The sequence below is a fragment of the Lates calcarifer genome, linkage group LG7_1 (assembly GCF_001640805.2).
Source record: "Lates calcarifer isolate ASB-BC8 linkage group LG7_1, TLL_Latcal_v3, whole genome shotgun sequence".
Lineage (NCBI taxonomy): Eukaryota > Metazoa > Chordata > Actinopteri > Centropomidae > Lates > Lates calcarifer.
Genome location: NC_066839.1, coordinates 9,537,092 through 9,562,640, shown reverse-complemented (window position 1 = coordinate 9,562,640; position 25,549 = coordinate 9,537,092). Strand labels below are relative to the sequence as shown.

The following is a 25,549-nucleotide window of genomic DNA, read 5'->3' as shown; positions in this document are numbered from 1 at the left end:
CAGGTGCTGCTTGCTGCTCTGACAGTGGTTGTCAGGGCGGGCTCGTCCAGGCTGGAGTGGTGCACTAGGATGACCTCATCCTTAGATGGACGCAATAACAAACCTTGTAGCAATTGGTTGCCCTCTGCTGCCACCTACTGGCACACAGGATGGAGTTACAAAATGAACTTAAAATCTCTGTCTTTTATTATAACTGAAATATAGACGAGACAAGAGAGGTGTTTATATGTTGTCTGACAAAATCAGGTTACCCTTTAATTTAATCTATATTACAGCTTTTATGTTTTGTCATTTGAAGACAAAATGTTAGTTTTCATGTCACACTGGGCACGTTCAGCAAAGATTTTTTACTGTTGTCTGTGCATTGCTGTACTAAAGCAAGACAAATGTGCTCTCCACAGAAACAAATAGCAACTGTCGTCAAATATACGTAAGTCAGTTCTATTGATGCAGACGTACAGCTAGAGGCTTAACATAAGGTGCTCAAAAATTCCCTGAATACAGAGTTCAGAGTTCATTAGCAAAACATATGTATAACATTTTGAATTCATGCCAGGTTTCATAATTCCAAACTTCCACAGAAACAGAAACTTTGAGAAATTCAAGAACATTTTACTTTTTCCACATTCACCACTAGAGGGCGGTAGCCAACTATTGTGAAGGACACTTGTTCCCCATTTCTCTCCATGAGACAAGCACCTGTTGTGGCTTCACAAGTTGGAGAGCTTTCCATACTATTGAAAAATAAATCGTCCACAAGGGGGAGATTACGCCTCACAGTAAAAAGATACAACACATGTATAAGATGAGGAGAGGAGTCAGATCTAAAGGAAAACAGGTACCCAGTTTTACATTGTTATATATTTACTGAGGATCAGGCCTTTCCTGAAGTAAATTGCTGCTTATTCCCTAAAACCTAAAGCTTTGGTCGCCCAAAATAGACTAATAAACAGGAGCTTTTGCTTATGCTGTGTCAGTAGTTAGTGAGGTACTGTGTTATCTGAAGGTATATAATTATCCTGGCAGTCATAACTGGATGTTAGGTGTCCATGCGATTCTTGCTGTGACTGCGGTCTCCCTCCATCCAGTATTTCTCACTTTGCATCTCCATCAGTCTGGAGACGGTCCTCTGGAAGGCAAAGATCTCCTCCTCGGCCGTGAACAGAGTCAGACGCTCTGCTGCCTCCTGAAGAGAGCAACGAACACATAGGATTAGCAGCTGATACACTCAAATCCAGTGGAGACTGAACTGAATATGGGTTGGAGAGGAAAGGTTTAGAGCAGCAGGTCTGTGAGTGTGAACACTGCATTACTGAAACGACTGAAAAAACATGAGGTTAATACAGTATATTAAGGGGATGATAGGTATTGCAAAACAGATGGTAATCAAGCCAAAAACGCGAATAACATTGTGACATCTGATACAATAAACTAAATAACATGAGGTTACATGACATGTATATTAGAAACTGAATCATCATAAATATGATGTGATCTCTTTCTCTCTAAAGAGAAATCAGTGGTGTGATTTTCCAAAGCTCAGGTTTGTGTTGATGTTGAGTTCCATTCATCTTTGACTGGAGATGATGGTTTTCCTGCTGTTTTAACTTCTGTTGCAGCAGATGCGATCTTACCCCGCTGAGGCCCAGGTCATCCAGCAGCTGTCGGTCCCTCTCATCTTCCCCTCCAGAGTGGACGAACAGCCGGTCTAAAGGAACTGCCGCCAGCAGCACCACTCTCACCTGGGACACAGGCACAAAATGTCCAGTTTGTTTATGGAGGTAAGTTACTATATTATTAATGATTAAGAGTCTCTTTCTTGGGATCAATATTAAATGAGAGCAGCTGACTGTTTATTCATTGCCTACTTACAATGACAGAACTTATATTTATGGCCATTTTGAGGTGTTTTATTGCATTCCTCAGATGATTTAAGTGCATATTGACTTTTCTTATGGAATCAAGTTTCCTCTTTGACACAATACAGAACTGATTGGTAAAATTACAGTGCATAGAAAGTGAGTTGAAATGAGCACGGTGGTGAGTGGTAATGCACGTATTATTTTTTGTTGCATTGAATGGAGTAATGATTCAATATTTCAGATTCAGTAGTAATATTACAGTAATATTATTAAAGCCCACACAGGTTTAGTGATGTAGTGTATGATTAATTTACGTGTGTAATAGGAAAGTGATTAAGGGTAATGAAGTAATATTTCCAAGTAAGGATGAGTAAAGGCAGAAACCAATTTTGAAATCAAGAAGTAATGAATGATATGATGTATGTGTAGTGACATACAGCTGGATACCTTCTTGTCATAGAAGTTGTCTATGAGGGTGGTGAAGCGTCTGGCCTGGTCCTTCAGTGTCAGCGTCAGCATTGGAATATGGCGGATAAATACGGTGTCAAAGAGCCGTGCCATCTCCAGATAGTCACTGGCACCCAGGGGCTGGAAAACAACAGCTGAGCAGGTTACATGCCACAGTAAAGTCAGATCTGAGCTTCTAATCATCACAATGCAGAGCGTAAATAGTTCATGAACATAACATGCACAGACATACACTGTGTATATTGCGGTCTATAAACTTGGCTTGAAAAAATGCCAACTGTCCAATGACGGCACCTTGTGCAAAAGGTTCAGGCTGATGTCATTTTGGTTCCTGTCCTTGGTTCTTTGCCACTCAGGATGATTGCTCTCAAAACTGATGTGGGTGTGCCAACATATGTCAAAGGAAGCCTTGAAGCTCAGGTGCCTGCAAAAGCTCATGGCTATCCATCAAACTTGAGACTTTACACATATACACACACACACACACACACACACACACTGCAGCTTACTGTACCACACTGCTTTATGTGAAGCACAACAGGCTCAACTATTCACAAAATTGTCAATAGACTTGCTTTTTGACATTGAGCGTAAAATAGGACGGAGATGGAGGGAAGGTGATTCAGTTTGAGAGGAAAGGCTTGGACAATAAGAATGCAGGGGAGGGAAGAAGCAGAACAGAGGAAATAAAAAGGCAGGAGAAGTGCTTTGGATTTGAGCAGTTTTGATTAGTGGTGAGTGGATTTTGTGTGTGTGTGTGTGTGTGTGTGAGTGTGTTTAAGTCAAAAGAGAATCAGGGAATCCTGTTTTTCAGGTGGTCTAACTGGGGTATCTGTGGTTTGAGCTCAGCTCAAGGTCGTTGTCCATATTTCATGTCTCTCTATATATCAAACTGTCTAATAAAGAAATCATCATAAAAAGAGGAACTGGTAGAGTAAAGGTCTGCGCTCCATTCCTAATGTTCTTTGTTAACACTTGAAGAAAAGTGATATATAACTAAAGATGGTGATTATCCACAGCCATAAGTATTATCATTAGGAGCATGTGTTATTATGTAACTCGTGAAACAACGTTTTAATTAGAGAATGCTGGCAGTGAAGCAAATTAAGAATTACAGAGAATTTTCTTTAAAGGAAAACTAACAAGGATAAAACACTCACTCTGCCACACAGCTCGTCAAAAGTACAGTCGGCGATAGAGCCACAGGTCTTCTCCAGAGTCACATCTCTACCCAGCACTGTCAGCACCCGAGGACCTGTAACTATGGAAATGCACACGCCCAACAATATTAGTGATCCTCAGTCGTACAGGGCCTCTGTAGTGTCACATTTTGAAAAAAACACATCCACCAAGGAAGGAAAGTTAAAGACAAGAGAAGCCCTCTGTAACTTAAAAAGCAGAAAACAAGAAGCGAGGAATAAAGCCATAGTTATGTGCATTCCATTCTAATTACACCTGTACACCTGCTTCCTCATGCAGTTATCAAATCAGCCAATCATGTGTCAGCAGTGCAGCGAATAAAATCATGCAGGTGCAGGTCGGGAGCTTCAGTTAATGTTCACGTCAAACATCTGAATGAGAAAAACTTTGATTACAGTGACTTTGACCGTGGCATGATGATTGTTGTTTGAGTTTTCACACACTATGCCTGGAGAGATTACTCAGAATGGTGAGAAAGACAAAAAGTGAGTGGCAGCTCTGCGGTGGACAAATATCCCTATATGCTGGTAGTTTTTTTCCTTACCACTCCTTTGTCGTAAAGCCAGGTCCTCGAACAGTGTATCCAAGAAGGCCTCCGCACCAGGCTCCCCCGTGCTGCACAAGACACACACGCGCACATACACACGCGCACAGGCAACGAAACAGAGAATAAATAATAGGATATGAAATTAATAAAGCTGAAGTGGCCACATCAAACGGTGGCAGCAAGGAGAGCACAGGAGGGGGGTACTTAGCTTTTCACTCCATCAGTAAAAAACAGGATGTCAGGCTCTAAACACAAGCATTAGCCTGTGAATGCACGTCAAAATGAGACTGTAAAGTGCGTGCGTTTGTGTCTCCATGTGTGCTTGTGTTTTAACTCCAGGTAAAAGGGTGTGACGCGCTCCATTTACATACAGTGAAAAGACGAAAGCACTTGAAAGCTCCAATACAGCAATGAGCAACAGCAGTGTCATTCATGCTGCGTTTGCCTGCATGTGTGTGTGTGTGTGTGTGTGTGTGCGCTCATAACAGCGTACATGTAATGAAGAAAATAGAAAACTAGCTTTTAAAGCTCCACCATTTTCTCATATTCTATTGATTCCTCTTTCATTCTTTTCATGGATCTCTCAAGGTAATGTAGGTCTTTATAAACCTCCCAGTCTGCCTCTGCCCATTTATCCATCTGTTTGCCTTCTCTCTCTGTCCTTTAAAAAAAAAAAAAATCAAACTAGATGATGTGCACAAACATCTCCTCTGCTGTGTATGTGAGCGTTTGTGTGTATGTTGCAGATGCAGGATAATGTCGACTCTTTACCAGATGCACAACCTCAGAGCTAAGTTGGGCTGCAAACAGAGGAGGAAATGGAGCGGATATTAGTGTGTGTGTGTGTGTATGTCTTACAGGTAGTAGAGTTTCCCTGATGCAACTTTGTCCAGCCTCCTGTAGTCAATCCCAGCATCTAGGCAGATGGTGTGACAGTACTCCTGCACATATGGCACAAGCAAAAACATAAATACCCAAAACACAGGATGACAAAATCTGTCAAAAGGGCAAATATTGAGAGTAGACCTGTTAATGTTTAAGAGCAGTGCTGCACAGAATACATAGTTTCATATAACTCTTATTTTTAATGAAATTGAATATGTCGTTTGATCATGATATGATATATAAACATATATTCATACAAAATTTAAACCATTAGTAGAGAAGTAGAGAAGATGTCAGATTAGATGCATGTGCCAACATTTTAAAATTGTTTCTGTTGCTCTGCTCCTCATCTGTCAAGTGTAAAGTGGACGATAAGAATTTTGTCTCGCTGCCTCGTCTCAGTATAAATAATAAAAACGGACAAAGAGCTAACACAGAAGGCAGTTGACGTCTTACTCTCCTCTGACAGCTCTGGGATTTTGTGTCACTTCCTCATGGTTTATTGAGCTGATCTATTGTTCCTGTAGCTATTCAAAGTTCAAACTTTTCCAGATAGTGTAAAACGTCAACAGGATTCATGTCAGGGAGTACAGCACAAACTATAATCATCTCCACCATTCTATCAAAGAAAAGAAAGGAATTGCATATCATCCCATCCAAGCCATCGCCTGGCTGACTGAGTATTCAGCGACAGCTCCAGTAAATTATGAAATCAGTGAATTTCTGCCACTGGCCCTCTTAAGCTGCAGGATAATTAGTAATCATCACAAAGCAAGGGGACGGAAATACTCTATTCTTCTCCGCTGTCAACTTTTTATCTCCGTGTCCGCTCACACAAACGGGGTTCCCACTCTGAGCCAATTGGCTGAATCAGGCTTAATAACAACCTGACAAACTCGCCCTCCCCCACGCACAAAAGGGAGGTGTCATTTCATCAACCTACTGTGACCCCACCAACGGGTAAATAGTCCCTCCAAAAGGGGGGGGGGAGAAAAGAAAGAAAGAAAAAAAAACTTGTCACTATCGCCGCCACATCATTAGAATCTCAGTTTGTCTTTTCTCCTGCCATCTTCTACTCCCTCCTTTTATGAACCGTCTCTACCTACGGTGAAGACGGCTGATGCGTTTCTTGACGGAGGAGCGAGGTACAAATAAGAGAGGGGAAAGAAGGAGGAATGGAAACACAATCAGTGATGATGATTCCATTGGTTATTTATAATCAGATGAGGCTGAGGCCTTGCGGGTCATTACTTGATTATCCATCTTGAGGGGATTGTCAAGTTCTCACTCCTCCAAGATTTCATCCGCCCACACATTGTGGTCTTGTCCCCCCCCACCACCACCACCACCACACTCCTCTCACAGACTCCAAACCTAGTCAGTCTACTTTGCAACTTACAGTGTTATCTCCCTGTCACTGTCCTCTCAGCTTATGCAGTACAGAAGACAAGCATGAATATCTACTGGCTGCACTGTTTTTGTCTGCTGAAAACATCGACTGATTAATTGATTAACTGACTTTGAAAAGTAGACATTTGATTAACTGATTAATTACTTTATATGTCTTATTTATCTAATTGTACACAGAGCATCTTTGAGTTTTGGTCTGTTGCTTGGACAAAACAAAAGTTTAAAGGCCTCTTTTTGGGCTGTGGGCAATTGTGAAGGGCATTTTTCATGATTTTCAGACAAAAAAATATTCCGTTAACAAGGAAATAAAGGTACAAATTAATCATAATGAAGATGACCATTAGTTAGCTGTAGACCAGTGTTAACAGTCGCTTGTGGAGGGTTAGTTGATGGATGGAAAAGTAATCTGCAGCTGATAAATGCTTTATTTTCAAGCATCAATGCTAAACATTCATTTTTTCAGGATCTCAGTTGTGAAGACTTATTGCTTTTCTTCATCTTATTTGACAGTAAACAAAATATATCTTTGTGCTTGGGAATGCTGGTTCTGACAATTGTGATTTTTCAGTATTTAAAATCAATTAATCAAGAATATAATTGGCAGATTGATCTATAGCCAAAATAACCATTGGTTGCAGTTCTCTGATAAGGTCAATCATTTTTAAACTTTAGGGTCTCCCTCCTGTTTAAAACTGAAATACTGTGATTATACAGAGGGAAAACTTCATATGGTGTTTCTATTAATATTTTCAGTGCTCAAACTCAATTTTGATTTCTTTTCAGTTTCAATATGTGGCAGAGTCTCTGTCCTTCCCTCGAACTTGTGTTCACTTCAGTGTTTGAAGGGAGAGTTTATAGTAGTAGTATAGTAGTTTATAGTAGTATCAAGTTCAGCAGCCTGAGTATCAGTTTGACTTTGTGACTTAGCTACTGATGCAAAGTTTTAGTTTTGAAAAGTTTAGAAGATTAATTTCAATCAGGGCAATTAATAAATAACAAATACTGGAAGGGTCTCTGTGCCCTTGGAAAAGTCCCTGCAGTGGGAATGGATGAATTCACATTTTAGTGTTTTAAATGCGAGGATTTCTCTTTTTATTTCATTTTAGATCATTTGAATATCTTTAGGTTTTGGTCTGTTGTTCAGACACATCAATCTGAAGACATTACTTTAGGCTCTGGGAGATTTTGATGGCATTTTTTAAACATTTTATACATTTCATAGTATTAGAAAAAAATAACAGACAGATTAAAATGATGATGAATTACACTGTTGTAGCCTTAAGTTCATTAGAACATCAGCTATTTGTACTGGTGGTGTGAAACCTAGTGTAGCTGATTAATGAGAGTGCGAGTTGACAGACATGAGAATCAGCATCTCTTTAGAAGAAAGTCATCCAAACACATGTAGCTCCAAATCATGGCATTGTCCGAGCTGTCCACTGCTCTCTCTGGACAGCCGTTTAGCATAAAAACAGAGTGGCTTTTTTTTTTTTTTTTTTTTTTGGTTGCTGCCTCTACTCCCCTCTGTGCCCACTCCCTCTATGACATATCTTTCTCTATCCTTTACTCCTCAAAAAGTTGCTTTTGAGTTTTTCAAAGAGCGCGGTGCCATTGAGCTGCAACAAAAGCCAAGGATAGCTGACTATTGGGCCCTGATGAGGTCCACTCCCTCATTACCCGGCAGCAGAAAACATTTGATGCTTTTTTTGTTTGGCCTGGAGAATTGACCAGGCCTCAAAGAAATGTGGGGTGGGAAGGCTGAAAAAGAGACGAAGGGGGGAGAGAGGGGAAGAGGGAGAGAGGGAGAGAGAGAGGGAGAGGGAGAGGGGAGGAGGGGAGAGGTTGTCGTTCATTCAACCATGTGTGTCTTACAGCCTTGTGTGGAGGGACTGAAGAAAAGAAGGAGGGAGGGATAGAGGGGTCGAGAGAGAGAGAGAGAGACGGGGGAGAAAAGAGAGAAAGCTTAAAACACTGCCTTTATGCTGGCAAGTTCTGGACGACTCTTCTGACATCAAAGTGTTTTCACTAACTGGGGAGCTGCTCTGTGTGTGTGAGAGAGAGAGAGAGAGAGAGAGAGAGAGAGAGTGAGTGAGTGAGTGAGTGAGTGGGGGGTGTATCTGGTGATTTTATTCATTCTTGGGCAGTCGGGGGGGTACGTGACAATGTGAACACCCTAATTACACCTAATGATCTATTCCCTTAAAGTGTGACCGCCTTGGGCCAGCGATGGTTTGTTCTGCAGGGTCGTTCTCACAACCTCCCCCTGCCTCGGCTGCTCCTCTTGGGGAAACATCTTTTGAGATGGAGGCCCCACCTTTTGTGATCCAGGACCCCACTGGACCCCCCACCCTCAACCCCTCTCGAGCTCTGCTGAGGCCCAAAACCGAACTGCTCTGAAAACTCGGCGGAGGTTGTGCTTCCTGCACCTGGCCAACAGAGGCTCCACAGCTCGGTAGCAACACACACAGACATTGGAAACTGAAGCCTTTCAGCTAAACTTGTGTTAGTGATAAAAGCTCTGCGTTGGCCTCGAGACTAGAAGAAATACTTCTACTTACTCCAATGATTTAGCACTGCACTCCTTTAATATTTCCAAATTGACAATCAGTCAGGAGTCAGGAGTCAATTAATCAGATTGCTTTTGTACTTCTGTCTTTTGTGGCTTCAGTGTGAGTCAAAAAAGGCTGATTATGATGTGAAAACTTGATGGAGCTCCCTTTAAAATCAGCAAGCAGTGGTATAAATCCAAATAAGGGAAAGCTACAGCAGCATTAGTTACTACATGCTGCACAGATCAAGAACAAATTTACAGAAGATTTGGGACAAGGGAGGCACAGGAACAAGACTACCTGTAGATTCTAAGCTTTGTTTTGAGGATTAGTACCAGTGTGAATAAGATCACTACAAAAAACAAACACAAAAACAAAAAAAGAAACTGATAAGTCTCACATTAGATAATCTCTTATTACTTCGTATCTGAAACCACATTAGGAATGTGCATAAACATGTTTTACTTACTCATAACTAAACTACTTTATTGACATTTTATTAACGTTTTAGTCTGCCATTTCATTCATCTCATGTAATGTGTTCTTGTGTGCCAGTCTTGATGCGTTATATTATGGTAATTGAATTTCCTAGTATAAAGTTGCACTGCCTTATGTGAACACCAATAGCATCAAATACATTACTGAGATAAAGACACTGTTGGTGCTCAGGTAAACAAGTCAGTAACCCACCTCCATATCTTCATAAAAACAGACTGTCTGAGAGTCTATTCATAACATCTAAAACCTGACTCTTTTCAGCTTCACAATAAGAGGAGAGTGGGTTGATCAAGAGTGTCAATAAGGCCTGAAGTCAGAAGTTTTTGAATAAAGTGCTGCCTTCAAATTAAAGGTGGCCTGTTTACAAATGAATACATACAGTACAGTATAATGTACCTGTGTGTGTGCTTGATTACAAACATATGACATGTGCACACATTTGTAATAAAATGGGGGAAAAAATCAGTTAGGCAGCAGGGAATAACAAGCCAAGGTAACTGGATCAATCAAAAATCAGACAATAAATACAGAGCCAGAGTGAGTTCCACATGTTGAAAAAGAGAAAAATCGATTAGTCTTTTACTAATCGCTCAGATTTTCTTTAGAAGCGTGAGACACAAATATGAAAGAAGTGAGGTACGCCCTCGAGGCACACAGTGAGTGGCACTGCCCTGCCATTAAATGCTCTGGAAGACAATGACAGTCATCAAATATCAACATCCATTTGATTTGAACTGGCAGGCAGCCAGCTCTTCACAGGCAGTCCTTCTCACCAAGGTCTTCACTGGAGGACCACGTCCCTCTCATTCCTCAATTTTTCCTTTCTCTCTTCCTGTTTTTATTTATATATTTCTTTTTCTCTCTCATCACCAACTGCACTGCACAATTATTAACAGTGACACAAAAAAAAGAAAGGGGGTGGGGGGGATTAGAAGAAGGTTTAAAAACAGCAAGAAACCCAGAAATACTCAAAGTTGCCTCAGGGTTGTTGTCGTGTCCCTGCCTCCCTCTCCTCTGCAGCACAACTGCAATCGAACAAGCCGAGGGGAAAATAAAGTCACTATTCTGCTACGGAAATACAGAGACCTGACCTTGGGTGAGTAAAGCCAGCGAGCAGAACAGGATAGTGATAGAATAAAGAGTGGGGACAGAGGGGTAGAGAGAGGATGGCAGATGAAAAGTGAAGTGGAGAGGGAGGATGATTTGTGAGAGAGAAAGGGAGTCTTAGTTACAATACTGGCAGTGTCCATTAAAAAAAGCCCTTAAACCCTGTATTTTACAGAATTCTGAGCTTTGCCATGGCTACAAAGAAAAAGAAGCCAAAACAACTGAATAGATTCCCTGATGGAGTCCACAGAGACACTAAAAAGGACAAGAAATTACAAATGACTGAGTGAATGAAAAAACTAGTAAACAAACTAAACAGTGAAAAGCAGCAGGGATTTTTAGATTCAGTGAAGCTGTTTGATTTTCATTCCTGCTAAGTGGATCTACTTAAAAATTTGTGCTTGATCTCATTTCTCATTTTTAAGATTTGGAAGTTGGATTATTCATGGAGGATGGAATTGGTGTGAGAAAAAAAGGGATCCCAACTAATCAGAAGTCAATAGTTAAATAAAGACCTCAACCCAGGCGGACAGAGGTGGTGGATTAACCTCTACCACTCCAGCTCAGGTGATAGGGAGGAGAGGTCAAAGGCTATTTTTACATTTTAACACCCTCATTCACTCGCTATTGAAATACGCTCAGGCCCCCGCACATACGAGAGCGAGCTGCGTCAGGGGAAGAAGGACCCGCACAGCCGATTCCCCTGTGAGCATTAATTCAATCTATTAAGGGTCAGCTAGTTAGCAGCGTGACCCCGCTAAAACACGCTTTAACTTTACAGAACAAGCCACTATAGAGTAGGTGCTGCACGCACCCCCCACCCCATCCACCCCTTCCAAAAAAAAATCCCCCGACCCCGAAAACCAGATGGCCTCACAAAGGGGAACATGGGACCCTCAAAGAGAGGAGGTAGTGCGGGGCAGAGAGGGACAACAGGCATTCAGGACCTTGATGAGGGTGGATTAGAGAGGGCAAGGGTGCTGCTGGGAGAGTGGGTGGGGAGCAGGGTGACTCTGAGGCCTCCCTGGTTGTGGAGCAGTTTTTACATTTGTGTGTTTACCTCTGTACGTGTGTGTGTGTGTGTGTGTGTGTGTGTGTGTGTGTGTGTGTGTGTTTGAAGCTGCAGTGGACCTCTGATGACCCTGAAACTGTCCTGGCTGCCGCAGATAAACCATGTTGTGCTGGAATTTTGTTTGTGACGTAACAGGTAACAGGAGAAAGTTGGAGGTACACAACACATGTGCCTAAATCTGCTCAGATGTGATGCTATGCAACCAAATTTATGTCCAGATTATTGTAAAAAAAATATATTGAGTCTGTTGGACAAACTGTTCACAATGATGCACTCTAAAATTACCTTAAGTGCTTTTTCCTGCACCGGTACATCAGGGATATTTTATTTCTGGCATATTCAATCAATACCAGAAATTTCTAAACATTGTCCTAATATGATGTTAATACAGCTGTTTAATAAAAACAATGAAAATATCTTTACATTGAAATGTATTACAAATAATGATAATTTAAAAACTGTTTCTTCCACCAAGCCATAAAAACAAGTCGCACTATGAGTGGTGATTTTCACTGGAGAGCATTTATCTGCTACTTTACACTGTGAGTATGTCTCAGCCAAACCTTAGCTGACTACTGCTCACATGTCTGTGTGTAAAAAGTATCTTAAATATTTATCTATCTATATATACATTAATAATTTATTTATTATTTTTTTAAATATATTTTTTACATTTAATTTTAATTTTTAAGTCATCAAGGTGACTATTCTATCCATGGTAGGTTAGAAAATGTTGACAATCGCTCTTTAAAGTTATGGACTAGATAAAATATTGCCTCTTCTTCCTGTAACCAAACGATGTCACTTCAGGACTTAACCATCGATTTGTATCATTTTAATTGTATGAAAGTGAAAAGTTGCACAGTTTGTAGTGGAGTACTTTACCTGATGCTTGCTGTAGTTCACATCCACCAAATTATAAGTGTTTAGTGTCTGAGGGGTGGGCATGGTGAGTGGCCTTGCGGTTTATTGTTTTTGTTACCCTCATTGTCAATCTTTTTTGCCCATGAATGATGAAAAGGAAGCAGTTTTTCATTTGTGGCAAAATATGCTGCTGTGGGGATATTGTTTGCTTTTACTATTTAGACTAAATACCAATAAAAGGTGCAAGAATGCTACTCTCCTCTGTTGCAAAATGCATGACAAACAAATTATTATGCAATTATTTATGATCATGATCACTCCAAACACATCAATGATCATCTGAGATGCAGGCAGGATAATGGTGCTACCTGCTTAAATTGCAAAATAGATTTTTCGCTAGAAATGCTAACTGCCGCATCGCTCCTCTCTCCTCTCCTCCAGCCTTTCGCCCACCCCCCCACCCCCACCTTTTACTTTTGAAATGCAAGCAGTCTGGGTCAGTCACTCAGCCCATCCGCCCACCTCCCATTCACATTACCTGTACTCACTCACTCACGCTCTTTCCATCCCTCCCTACCTTTCTCTCGTTTTCTCTGTGTGTGCGAGTCTTTCAGCGTGCCCTGGTATGATCAAAGACAGCTTTGTGACACTGTGCGAGGCATCCAGGAAGCAGAAAACATCAAACCACTAAAGAGCAACTTGCAAAAAGATAGACACAGAGGGACAGAGGGACAGAGGCACAGACATCCAAGTGTGTGTATGTGTGTGTGCATGATAGACAAAATAAATTAACAAGACAAGAGAGAGGGATGACTTTGTCTCTACCTTCAGCACGTCGATGAAAGGTAGGAAGGTGTCCCTCTGAAGTCCGTTTTTGTACAGATCTGAAAGAGGAGGGGAGGGCCTGTATTAGAGCTGCTGTTTAGCCTCCTAATAATGTCATTCCCCTGCCACAGATTGGCAGATAAAGTGGCTATTGATGAACTGAAGGATGGGTGGGGAGGCACGACAAAAGGACTGGGACCAGGGGAGAAAAATGGATTTCTCTACCGGCAGCGGCAGCAACATAAAATTCATTACATTCCCAAACAATGGTGGCGAGAGAAAGGACTGTCGCCTTTTCAGCGCGGACAATGTCCACAGCAGCTCACTGAATAGAGGTTTCAATTAGCTCGGCTGGAACAAATTACATCTGAAGTAGCATCCCTGATAGACAGATAAAACAGATAGGGATTCACACACAAGCACAGACAAAGACACACAAACACACACACACACACACACACACACACACACACACACACACAGAGTGATGTTTAAGCTCTCTCCAGCTGCGAATGCAAACAAGTGGTCGGTGGTTGTTGTTGATGTTTGGGCTTAAGCTTACTACAGTAAGACCTGACACACAGATAACACACTCCAACACTGTAATGAGATACATGATTGTTACCAGTGTTGAAGAAAGAGTCCAAACATTTTTGGACGTGGACATGTTGGCTTTCTTGCTGAGAGTTAGATGAGAGGATCAATTCAACTCTCCTAGCAGCTCCTAACTAGCAGCTGGTTAGCTTATCTTAGCATAAAGACTGGAAACAGGGGGAAAGAACTAGCTTGGCTCTGTCCAAAGGAAACAAAATCTGCCTACTATCACCTCTAAAGCTCTTTAATTAGGATGTCATATCTTGTTTGTTTAATCTGTACAAAAACCAAAGTGTAAAAATGACACAGTGCTGTTGTAAGGTTTTGTGTGCTGGACTATTTCCTGGCTGGGCATAGTAACCTCTTGAAAGAGATGTAATTTGTTCATTAGTGAGTAAGTTTGAGAGGTACCAGTAGAGGGATTTTATTGCCCTTGGACAGAGTCAAGCTAGTAAGCAACTGTAGATAAATGGTGACTCAAAATGGCCGCCTCCACGTAAGTGGACCCACTCCCTATGTGAATGTAAAGTTCTTATTCTAAGCTAACAAAAACACAACGATTCAGGTAATAAAAACATTTTTGAATATTATACTCCATTTCTGCCAATTGATCCCCCTACATCCTACTCACTGGTCCTTTAAGGTAATAAGCTCAGTTCATTAATACAAAGTGCATATGAGATTCGGTGTACTGAAAGTGTTCCACTCCATTTAGACACCATTTATCCCTCCCACTAACACCCCCCAATCTCATTAAACTGTATCAGTATATAAAAACAACAAAACACTGCTTTAGCTGTTCTATCGTAAACCTATCTCTAAATTTCCCCCTCCAAACACATCTAGGGCTTTTTGATACCAGCATCTCCACATCAATAAAGATGGAAAATGTATGCCTTTCATGTCCAGTTGTCTCTTATGGCTTTCAGTGTTCCATTAACCATGTAATTAATACCAAGTAGGCTCTCTATCAAGTTTGCAGTGGCGCTTTGTTCTTAATAGCTAGTAAATATCAGAGACGTGTGTCTTTGTCTACGAGAGCCATCTTGCTGCCATCCACGATGTACCCACTCAAGGTTTTTGTGACACCAACATCTTCCCCCAGAGAGAAAGACATCAGATAGCACATCATGCATTTATCTCCACCTTGATCACCGTCTTGCTCGTTCTTTCTCCAGCCTCACTCTGCTGCCAGTAAATGCAACATCAAAGCCTGTTTAAAGGCTGTGTCATGTCTCTAAGGGCGAGAGCTGCACCTTCTTCCTCTCGTTAATTGCTGTAAATAGGAAGTAGTTGGTATGGTCTTGTAAAGCTTGATTGATTTTTGCTGGAGCCAAGCACTGTTGGATAAATGTATTACATGAATGACGTAAACGTATGTAAAGTAACAGTCAAATGTGTTGACGTTAGTTTGGCGCAGGTGGAGGAGAAGCAAACACTGATGTTCTGGGAATACTGCTTGTCATTTTAGCTGCAGGCAGAGCATGTACTGTACAGTTAAGTGGACCTTCAGGGCTAAGGCATGGCTTGACATTATTTTCCAGTCCTTCTGAGCTGAGCTTTCTGAAAAACCTAAATGGCCAAATACATCTGAGGAAAATAGCATTATATGTCGAAGAGGGGTTAAGCAAAGTGCTTAATTTGGATGAGGTTAGTAGTTAAATATTTGGTAGTTAAAAGGATTTTCTCAAAAACAGGCTTGCTGGTGTTAAATCCAGAGCAGGCACACTAAGTGAGTGGTGAAGTTTACTTTCTCCACATGCAAATGGCTGCCTTAGGACATGTGCGACTTTTCTGCAATAAAAGGGTCACTTATGATGCTAAATCCCACATTGTCGCCAGAGTAAAGTGTTTCAGTAAAGTTTTTCACTCATGGGGATGAGTGAATGTCTGAAGGTAGCAGTAAAATAAACTATTTTCATATTTACTCTTGGTTGGCAGTTAATTATGTACACTTATGCTAAAACTAGTACAACAGTACTGCAGTAAATTCTATGATCCTAGAGTATTAGTAGAATTGAATACTTGTTGCTACGATTAATGTTGTGGTAGTTTACATAATTTTGCTTCTTTTACTACTAAATATGAGGCGGAGACTGTACAATGGATCTTCAGCTTCCTTTTAGGTACTAAATCTTTAAAACTGAGTTAATTGTTTCTGAAGATGTATTTCATAATAGAAACTTTAATATATATATATATATATTCTACCGTTTATTAGACAGGACAGTAAAGAGAGAGGAAATGGGGAGAGAGAGTAGGGGAGTGACATGCAGCAAGGGTCCGGCTGGATCAGTAGTCGAGCTGGGGACCAGCTGCTCAGGGCACTGAGGCCCTTGTGGTACACGCCTATCTATTCAGCTATCAGGTCGCCCCCTGAACTTGGATTACTTTGGATAACTGAAAAGAGTGGCATTGCAGTGTAACTCTGATGGCTGCAGATTTAGACTAAACCATGCTACTTATTTACTGAGCTGTATGTTTTTAGCAACAACAGTATAAATGATAAACAATGTCCTCAGACACTTTTTATCGTACCTTCAGGGGGTCTGTTGGAGGTGGCCACCACCACCACTCCGGTCTTGAACAGTGTCTCAAACAGCTGCTTCAGGATCATGGCATCAGCAATGTCAGTCACCTGACAGAAGAGGAGGAAGAAGGAGAGACACATTCATGTACTGTATAATTTACCTTTTCTTGCCACACTGCACGTGTGTGTGTGTGTGTGTGTGTGTGTATCTGAGGTCAAACCATGCTATTAACACTCCATGTTGATTAGTGTCATTCAGGTGTGCTCATTCAATCCTTTGTGTCTGGTCATGGCCATTCGCACTGGCACACATCCACGTGCACATACACCGAGTCTCACACACACACACACACACACACACACACACACACACACACACACCACACACACACACACACACACACACCTAAACCACTTGAACTGACTGCAAATGGTCACGATGCGGCTTTCTGCTGAGGACAAGTAGCTGAGGCAAAGCAGCAGACCCGAGCTAATCAACTGAACAGACATGAGAATGACTGAACGCAAACGAGAAAACAAGAGGAAGAAAAGAATAATGAAAACAGAGCAATGTGAATCCAGACTGGGGTCAGGATGGCAAACAAAGCCTCTATCCAAGATGGCCACATAAAGGCACATAGAAAAGGTGCATGCATGTATGTGGTAGACACAAGGCTTTACCATGTTATAATACATTCATCCAATTCAACTGTCCTTTGGCTTTTTCATCTACATCATTTCCATGAGCCCACAATAAACAAAGGTTGATGACAACACTGCAGCAAGGACGTTTATGAGTCGCTGGCTGTTAAATGAAGAGCTCTGACCTTTCTATTAGCAATCCAGTGCTCTCACTTTTGTTCTTATTCTCTCATCTCGCTCTCTTTCACCTCTGTTGTTCTTTTGAGCATCCACGAAGGGAGAAATCATGTTACCACGTGATGCACAGTCATCAAAGCAGCAATTTTACAACATGCCAGATGTATCATGACGACTGACGGATACAAGATGGGCAAAATGTAAAAGGAAATGAATTATTTCAAGCTTTCTTTGTTGCTCAATTGTCATTTTAATGCCAGCTGTCTTTTGAAATTAAGTTTTCTGTACAAATCAACTAAAGAAAGTGACCTTCTCTTGCTGAATGATTGATGTAAAGATAGTACTTAACGTGGTGGAGAAACATTATGTCCCAGTAATATTGCTTAAGATTAAATTATTAACATCTTATGTAAACTGGGAGGAAAAAAATGTATGCTCCTTTTAATTTTAGTATAAACCACTTAAAGAATTAAGATTCCTAGAATAAAAAGAAAGACTTTTCAGTCGTGTATCTGTCCCGCCCTCTCCTCTTACTCTCTCTTACCTACTTTTCTGTATATAACAGGCACTTCTGATGGCCATACCCACAGCATATGCCTCCTTTCATTACTCTGGAGAGTCTTCTGCTTTTGCATATTAGCCCCACTGCCCTTGCCAATACTTGATTAACATTTGTGTTAAAGCCTTGATTTCACTAAGGAGAGGTGGCTAGGGGCATCAAATTAGTGTGTGTGTACTTGTGTGTGCGTGTGTGAGAGAGAGAGATTGTGTGTGCGTAATGAGAATCAACAGAAAGCCAAGGCTCTGTGTCTCTCTGAAGGGGCCCCCATTTCCTCCGACCGCAGGATTTTATTTTCATTTCAAAAGAATCATTTAAAAATGACCTTTTATACAACCTGGATTTGTTTATTCATGTGCCCTCAACATGGGCATAGTATGAGGGGCAATATTGATTGCTGAATGAGTAGGGGGAGAGGGAAAGAGAATGGGTACCCACAGAATGAGAAAGGTGGAGGGGACTGATGTAGCACTTGTGGAACACAAAAATAATGGTGCAATCTCCGTCAGCCAATGCTGATATTTAAATGAGCATCCAATTACTCAAGCGGCTGTCAGTTTACAGCAAGGCACACGGGTGCCAAATTAAACCTCTTTTGATGTTACACCTCTTTATGTACACAACCTATGAGCAATTTCACAGAGGCTGCACAGTGACTGAGGCCCTGAGACAATGACGCTCAAGCGCTTTCTTCTCACTCTTCTTCTTCCTTTCTCGCTCTCTTCCCATCTTTCCATCTCGGACCTCTCAATGGCGAGTATTCATTAAGGGAGCCGGGTGGGGGCCGTAAAAGGAAGGAGGGGGGGCTACAAATTACTGATAATGGCACGGCGCTAATGAAGAGAATGGAGAAATGTCATTAGCATTTAAGAGGATAAGATCCATCTGACCCGCCGCCGCCAGTCGCTTTCTAGCTCCACTCACTTAAGGAAGCAGAAGAGTGCGACTGATACCCAGAGCCTCATTTGCATGGCTGAGTGGAGGAGGATGCTGATTGGTATAGACCCCACCACCACCACCACCATCACCCCATCCCAGGCTCTCCCAACCTCGCAACCTCTTGTTTATGCATCACAAACAACGTGCACATGTCTGCTTGTTTCCCCTCTATTCACCGGTAGCAACAGTCGACGAGCAAAAACAGCAAAGCTGGCGACAGCAAACAAAACAAATCAATGAGAATGCACAAACAGCGCCGCAGTTTAAAATGTGAAAGACGGATGGATGAAAGGAGCAGCTCTTGATCCTCGCAGATGCAAAGAGAGTGATTAGAGAGAGCAACCGCACCTTCTGTGACCTTTGACCTGCCGGCATTAACTGTAATGATATCAGTAAGAGGAGCAACATTGTGCTGCTAACAGATGTTTGGCTGTTAATCATAAAGACTGAAGCGTATGTCTTTCTCTACAGCAGTGAATGAATGACTACCTTACAGAGAATAGAGAGAGCTTCAGTAGTGTCTCTTTCTTCTGACACTAAAGGGTAAAATAATGAGAAATCTGCACCACTAATGACTGACGGTGCTTTTTACTCGTGTATTACCAGTGTACAAAAACTACTGATATAAAGGTTTGGGAGCAAACTAACCATATGGGTGTATAAACAAGCAACAGGAGATCACAGACTCAACTGACTGCTGCAAGTTTAAGGTATTGACAATGGAAATATTAAAACTTGATACACGTGTGATTGCACAATTTTACTGTACAAGTTTACCAGAATGTGAGAAGGTTTCGTTGCTACTGGAAGTCATTGAGCAAATATACAATATTCAAAAAGTCCACTAGGTGTCCCCAGTCCTGTTTTTGTGGAGACATCATGATCAGAAGCATCCAGTTGTACAGACTGGAAAGGCACCGGCTGGGACTGAACATTAATAATGAACTCAGTTTAAGCACCTAATATTGCTCTTAGAATAGAGAGAGTTAAAGTTTTAAAAAATACTTGGTTAATTAACAAAGTAGGGTCAGAAATAAAGCTACTGCTATTCCAAAAAACAAAACAGTGAAGTAACCCTTTATTTCTTTCCTCATCACTGTTCTGTGAGTTACTGTATATTTTGAAAGTCTCATGTCCAAGACTTGTCTTCTGTCAATGGGCCTTTGTTTGTGTTGCAGTATGTCTGCTCCTGTAATATATTAACACCAGCATATTTATAAAAAAGTATGTATAATGTGTCCTTATAATTTTGAGTTAATTAAGTTGGCACATACTGAAAGATAATCATCTCTTGTCAACATGTATTCTAGTGTGAATAAATGTTGTTTTATGTGGAGCAGCACTATCAGACAGTAGGATTTTACACATGGGAGTTGTACAACATTAAGTACAGTCATTTAAGAGATTTTTTGTAATGTAAACTTGTTTAAACTTTTAAATTCCTTTAAAAAAGAAACACAGTTATATTAATACTCTACCCAAAGTATTATTTCCTTTAAATCTTTAGCACATTTTAAAGAGGTTTTTATCTAATTCTTCCAGCTAACCTTTTTCTTTACAATGACACACCTAAACATCAGCATGTCCTTGCTATCTAGAGTTGTACAAAGCGGTATATTTACCAGTATTACCTATTATTTAGCGCTAATTTCAGAGCACCACTGTTTTAACAAAATGTATGCAGTTCATATAAAGAGCATCAAAACACATAACTGAGAATTCTCATTGTCTTGTTTGCTACTTGTAGCTAATTTTCAAGCAGGCACACACACACACACACACACACACACACACACACACACACAGTGCCTGTAACACACTCGCTCACCTGAAACTCGTCAAAACACAAGAGGCAGGTTTCACTGCTGATCTCCATGGCAACCGGTGATATGGGGTCATAGGTGAACATATTTCCTAGCCTTCGTTTTGGCAGGCTTTGTTTCCTCCGATGGATCCCTTTAAGCAGTACACAAACGTCAGGCACATCTTAAAGCACACCTGCATCGGCAACCCAAACCCACTGACAATACTGAATAAAGCAGTAATTTCACCTGTATGCATAATGGTAGACAATTAGCAGGAAGACTTCAGGACAAACAGAGAGATAAATATAGGATCTCTGGCGAATGGGGAGTCAGAAAACTTCCGTGAAGTCATGAAAGTCAACCTGCAATAGTTAACGCAGCAGTGTGGGAGGAAAATACTAACTTTTGTGGATGTCCAACATGAAGCCGTTAAAGTGAACTCTCTTTTTACGGGTGTTTTCCACATGGGAGTAAAATATATCCATAAGCATGGTCTTCCCTGTGCCTGAAAGGGAGAGACATTAAGGGAAAAGTCATTATTCCAACTTAGTCTCAGGCAATTCTCTGTTTAAGTGTTTAAAAAATACATTTTTTATATATATGACCTTACCAACATCTCCATAAATATAGAAGCCTTTGGGTGGTCGTGGAGGGGGCTCCTCCTTCGGAGGGAAAAGAGGAAACAAGAGGAAATGACTGTAGTATGTTTGTTTTATATTAAATCTACAGCTGCTTGTCATCAACAGTTCACCACAAATCACTAGGGTTATCCAAATTTAATGCACAGATTAACTCCTTATTAAAAACACAAAACACTATAGACAGTGACCTAAATAAAGTGCGTTATATTCATTACCATATAAGACTGAATCATCGTTTAATAAACAAAGTATGCTGAGGCATTAAGCCACCACTACAGTGTGAGGTTTCACATTCTCCAGACTAGCCCACTGCAGGGGAGGAAGACAAAGGGGATCTAATCAACAAGACAAGCCAGGGTTCCCACGAAAGAAAAGCATCATCAGAGGAACAATGGGGGGATTTGTCAGACAAAACGGAGAGGACTGGATGAGGCTCCATACAAGATGGAGTGGACTTGTCTGTGCAGCCTGTTTAGCGCTGCTAATTGTGATACGGTACTGTTGCATTGAGGTGCTGCTGGAAGTCATTGTGCTGCCTGCCTCCTATCATCAAAAGATCCTTGCTTCAAAAAAAAAAAAAAAAGTTTTCTGTGTGACTGAGCTGAGAATATCGAGTAAAGCCAAATATCTTTCAAGAGGCCCACAAACCATGTAAACTCATGTGTCATCAGTTTAATTATGACATATAATGATAATTTGAGGAATATTTGTATTGAAGAGGACAAGTGTTACACAGATGTGTTACACTGGGTTTAACAACAGAATACTGATGACGATCGTCCATCTCTGTAACTGGGCAACGGCAAATTGCTTTGGGATTAACTCAGCACAAAACAAAAAGGATTGTCCTCTTAAAATTTAATTTAGTAACTATTTCATGGGGACGGTACTCAGTGTCCACTGCACTTGGTGTCCACCGCACAAGGAGCACTTGACTCTGGTAAATGCACACAATGGCCGATTGAAAACTAAATGAAAAAACAAACTTGTTACCCATCCTCTCTCTCTGTGCCCTCTCCCCGCTCCTCCCCTCCTCTCTACCCCGTCTGCCCCCCCACCCCCACTTCATCCCTCCATCCACCGCCTGTCCTGTGCTGTGCTGGAGTGAAATACTGGAAGAGCAACAAGCCTTTCCTGTCTGCTCTGGCATAACAGTGTGTGACTTCTCCCTGACTTCCCAAGCTGCCCTCTGGCATGGTGGGGTAATTGTCAGCAGTGGCTGGTAGCCATTCTGCTTCGGCAGAGTGGAGAAGGACAAGGCTGTCCCTCAGCCGCTCTGTCTAGCTGAGCTCTATGGCCTTGTTTCACCTCCTGGTGGAGGATATAGACTGGCACGAGTGGAAAGTTCACATGCGGGACATAACAGCTTTGGCTTTAGAGTGACTTCAGGAAAACTGTGTTTGAACATGTTTATCTACAGACTGAGATGTTGTGCCTCTCACTAGGAGGGATAAATTAGAAGAGTGATTCTGTGAGTCTAAGTTAGGCCAAACTGGTATAACTGTCGAGTCCTGCTGGAGGCCTACCATGTACAGGACGACTCCATGATGTCAGGTCTGACTTGAAGAGTGCAGCTCCCACCAAACAATGGCCCATTGTTAGCCGACCATCCGCAAAACCACGCCACATTGGGTCAATATTAAGTCAAGTGTACTCTCCTCACAGACTTGGTCAGTTAGTGAGGACAATGGCGGCACTTTCACAGAGAGAACAGACACCGAAAGGACAGTGGTATGACCTGATTTAAACCAGAATAATTGCGTAAGTACTCCAGTCAGTGTGTGTGTGTGTGAGAGAGAGAGAGAGAGAGCCAGAGCAAGAAATAAGGTGCAAAAGGAGAGGGTGTGTGTGGGGGTGGTGGTGGTGGTGGTGGTGGTGTTGATAGCCTAACACCAAAGTATTTGTCAGAGTCCAAATCAAAAGCAAAAAGGACAAGAATGGCCCAGACAATGGGGATCCCCTCATTACTGCATGGGGATGGTGAGAGAGTGAGAGGGGTGCTGGGACGGGCCCAGCGGGAGGTCTGCCCTGCTGCCTTCCAAAATCTCTGCCTAACCCTATGTGTTTGTGCCAGCCAACAAACAAAAAAAACACACTCCCATCACCAAATACTAGACAGTCAGCTCCCCTGACCTAAAAACAACAACAGTCCCCTACATTACGCCGTTCCAAAACTCACATGCACAATACACTTCCCAGACCCCTACCCTCTCCCTTTGACCTGAGCCCCACGGCCACCATCAGGGATACAACTGGAGTACAGTGCAGTGGACCCTGTGAAGTCCCTCCATATGTTAGACGTCAATGGGGCTTTATAACAGAATTAGAGTCCAGATGCCACACCATGCTGTCATGTAAATCCTAAACTGTGTCCAGAATCTCCATTGTCTACCAGTGCACTATTTTTAATTTCCACTAATTTATTTGAGTGCCAGAATTTTTTTTTCAACCTTTTATTTCATTATACTGTGCCCACAAAAATTCCCTCGCTGTTTAAATTCCACAAGATGTAAACTACTCCAAGGTTTCACTTCCTAGCTTTTCCCTGAGCTTTCAACAGTATCACATGGTCTTGCTGAGTTGTCACTAAGATGGATCTGTTGGCAAACAGGGTTTAGCAGTTGCTATAATATCATCCACGGGACTTTTGTTTTTAGGATAATAGCTACAGTTGATTGTAAGTCAGCACACATCACTGGGACAACACAGCAAACTCCATCTGATGATGAACACTCTGTGAGATCAACTGAAAGCTCTGGGGTACTCTAAAACAACAAAGCTTGTAAAACGCTAAATCTACATACGTCATTGAAAATATTTAATATTTATGAGTCAAAGAGACAGGCAGATAGGAAGGGCTCGTTAGGCAGTTTATTTGCTTTATGCCTCTGTGTTTAGGTCTGTGTTGTGATCTTTATCAACTCAATTGAATTCTTTTTAGACACCAGTTACATGTCAAAAATTGATTAATAAGGAACAATCCAATTCTATATATGTATTTGAATTAACTCATAGACTTTACTGCTCAGATTAAATTAACATAAAAAATCTAAACCATGTTCAGTGTATTCTGTGGGAGATAATTTGTCAGTATTAGCACATGTGAATGCAACATCTCTGTTACCTTAGCAGGTGATTCACCACCTTTGTTTTCAGCTGTAGTCATGCTGGGGCCTTTAACTTTCTGAGGTTGACTGTTGTCATCTTTAGGGTCTAGTCTTGGAGGAGGTGGATTCAGGTACACGCTATTACTGTACGTCTTTAAGGTGTGTTGCAGCTGCGCCAGCCGCTGGAGGACATATCTCTGCTGGGCATCTTCCCTCAGGGAGCCACACTGAACGAGGCGATCATAGTGTCCAGTAGTTTGAGCAGAGGTAAAAACATCTGCTGCTGGAGACTCAGAGGAGCAGGACGATGCAGATGAACTGCACGTCCTCCAACTGGTGTAACCTTGAGGCATTTCAACAAAAGACACTTATCGGTTAATCCCGACGTTTTTTTTTTTGTTTTTTTTTTTTTTAAATCCCGATTCCATTAAAAGCAACAAAACCGTGAATGGGAAGAGAGTTCACTAAACTCAAGTGTAATCCAGAGTTTATTTGTGTTGTTACCAAACCGGTATTACCTAAAACACGCTGTAACACCCGAAATTCTCACACAGCCAGACCGCCATTGAACACAACATGACGGGAGGACACTTACCTTTTCCCGTGCAACTGACTGACAGACGGCCAAGCTTCCTTGGGGTCAGAACTGTATCATTGAGTAAAAATTTTATTGAGCCTCTAACAGCGGCAGGCACCCTGCAAGCCGCCATGATGTTTCAAAACACTAAAGCTTTATTGAGAGTCACTGACAGATACAAGTCGCGCTGCACAAGCATGAGGGTCTGTGACAAGTCCTGAGTACATTTAGGCTATAATACATGGTATAATTTCTTTGCATTTGAGCTCATAACAGTGAAACACAGAAATAATCCAAAATTTTTGACCATTATATATCCATGTTTTTATGACTACATGATATTATTGTTTTTAATGATTATGCTTGTGGTTCTTAAGCATAGTTTAAAAAATAAGATAAAATAATTGGCATTAAATCCTGCGCATTTCAAGTGTGTTGAACGCAGGATCACTTGTGGTTTTATATTTTAGTAGCAATTACTTTAAACTGTGAACTGGGACTAGTCTAGATTATACAGGTAAAATAAATAATTGTGTGTCTAGGGTCTAATAAATTAATCAGACCTATGTGCCCGCTGGCGGGTTGTAAACAAACCGAAGCAGCAGGTGTCCGGGAAGCGTCAGCTGAGCCTCAGCTGATCGGAAGACTTTAATCCAGCGACAATGACAGACCGAGCAATACCGGAAGTTTA

General features: G+C 41.5%; 1 protein-coding gene and 1 long non-coding RNA gene across 2 annotated transcripts in view; one reads left to right on the top strand and one right to left on the bottom strand.

Moving 5' to 3' along the window:
• Nucleotides 1-16,529, top strand: part of LOC127142657 (uncharacterized) — a 30,428-nt gene extending 13,899 nt beyond the window's left edge. The window contains exons 2-3 of the long non-coding RNA XR_007813613.1: nt 1,620-1,781; nt 16,426-16,529. This is a non-coding gene — a long non-coding RNA (uncharacterized LOC127142657). The remainder of the gene's footprint in view (nt 1-1,619; nt 1,782-16,425) is intronic.
• On the bottom strand, nt 488-25,459 carry afg1lb (AFG1 like ATPase b). The gene is made up of 13 exons (XM_018672627.2): nt 24,877-25,459; nt 24,299-24,624; nt 21,144-21,195; nt 20,937-21,038; nt 20,557-20,684; nt 16,420-16,519; nt 13,288-13,346; nt 4,936-5,018; nt 4,075-4,145; nt 3,491-3,591; nt 2,310-2,450; nt 1,635-1,742; nt 488-1,186 (listed from the first exon to the last, which is right to left on the bottom strand). Exons 1-13 carry the CDS (start codon nt 24,989-24,991, stop codon nt 1,040-1,042), a joined length of 1,533 nt encoding a protein of 510 aa, XP_018528143.1. The 5' UTR covers nt 24,992-25,459; the 3' UTR covers nt 488-1,039.
• Between the last annotated feature and the right edge of the window lie 90 nt (nt 25,460-25,549).

What these genes read in the sequence shown, in the direction of transcription:
- afg1lb (XM_018672627.2), bottom strand. Translation starts at nt 24,991, where the DNA reads ATGGCGGCTTGCAGGGTGCCTGCCGCTGTTAGAGGCTCAATAAAATTT. An exon ending in GGCTTTACGACAAAGGAGTG is followed by an intron (nt 3,592 to 4,074) that starts GTAAGGAAAAAA and finishes GCATTTCCATAG; the next exon opens with TTACAGGTCCTCGGGTGCTG. An exon ending in ATGACCTGGGCCTCAGCGGG is followed by an intron (nt 1,187 to 1,634) that starts GTAAGATCGCAT and finishes TGCTCTCTTCAG; the next exon opens with GAGGCAGCAGAGCGTCTGAC.